Here is a 1,242-nt window from a genome sequence, read left to right as displayed (position 1 = left end):
AACTTGAAGGACAATTCACACTAAGTGGAATTACTGCGGACTCAACGAAATATGCCTGCACCCTTTCGCAATTGGATTCTCGACAAATAAAAGAGATAAAAGATATTATTACACAACCACCGGCAACGAACAAATATGAAGCAGTTAAGAAAGCACTGATACAGAGATTGTCAATCTCTCAGGAACAAAGAACCCGACAGCTGCTCGAACTAGAAGAGATAGGAGACAGAAAACCGTCACAATTTCTTCGACACCTTCGAACACTTGCTGGAAATAATGTTCCAGATTCCCTTCTACGAACACTATGGCTTGGAAGACTTCCGATTCAAATGCAGATGGTCCTCGCTACACGACTAGAAGATCCGCTAAATAATGTTGCAGAACAAGCAGACCGGATCCATGAAATGTCTAGCAAAACCCTTGTAGTTGCTGCTACCTCGACAACTCCAAAAAAAACCTTGGAACAGCAGGTACAAGAATTGACAAAACAATTAGCAAATTTAACCACGCATCTCTCAAGAAGTAGAGAAAGAAAAAGTGGTAGATGGAGAAATCAGAGTAGGAGCAGAAGTTCCTCCAGAAAAAAAGAATTCAATGAAAAATACTGCTTCTATCATAATCGATTTGGAGAGAAAGCAAAAAAATGCACTGAGCCTTGTTCTTACCAAACGGAAGAAAAAAAAACAACTCAGGGCAATCCCTAATGGAGATTGATCAACCATCTCAAAAGATTTGTCGACTCTTCGTCACATGTAGAGAGACCAAGAAAAGATTCCTCGTTGACACAGGATCAGATGTAAGCGTATATCCAAGGACTATGGTAGTAGGACTCATAAAGAAATCAAATTACGAACTCTTTGCGGCGAATGGCTCTTTAATCAAAACATTCGGCTGGGTTACCTTAAGCCCAAAAATTGGACTACGACGAGAGTTTCCATGGAGATTTGTAATTGCAAATGTGACTCAACCAATTATAGGAGCTGACTTTTTGGCAAACTATCATCTACTCCCAGATCTGCAAAAAGGAATTCTTTTGGATGGTTGTACTAAAATACAAACCAAGGGAATTGCTGATTCAGGAAAGGTAGAGTCAATCAAGGTGTTAGAAAATAGAAATAAATATCACGCCTTGCTAGCAAAGTTTCCAAACATTACCAAAGCAACAACAGGGACTAGAAAAATTAAACATACGACTTGTCATTACATCAAAACCATTGACGGTCCACCAGAAGCTTGTCGCCC

The 1,242-nt window shown here is 39.7% G+C and overlaps 1 protein-coding gene across 1 annotated transcript; it reads left to right on the top strand.

Annotated features, from left to right (window-relative positions):
* Nucleotides 1-182: 182 nt before the first annotated feature.
* LOC105570506 lies at nucleotides 183-704 on the top strand (the record flags this gene model as incomplete). Its single annotated transcript, XM_012027793.1, has 1 exon — nucleotides 183-704. A coding segment is annotated over one exon (522 nt), but the record flags the coding sequence as incomplete, so codon positions are not given.
* Nucleotides 705-1,242: the final 538 nt, after the last annotated feature.

Source organism: Vollenhovia emeryi, unplaced genomic scaffold (genome assembly GCF_000949405.1).
Source record: "Vollenhovia emeryi isolate VEMERY1.0 unplaced genomic scaffold, V.emery_V1.0 DF950144.1, whole genome shotgun sequence".
Classification (NCBI taxonomy): Eukaryota; Metazoa; Arthropoda; class Insecta; order Hymenoptera; family Formicidae; genus Vollenhovia; species Vollenhovia emeryi.
This window is presented reverse-complemented; position numbering and strand designations above follow the sequence as displayed.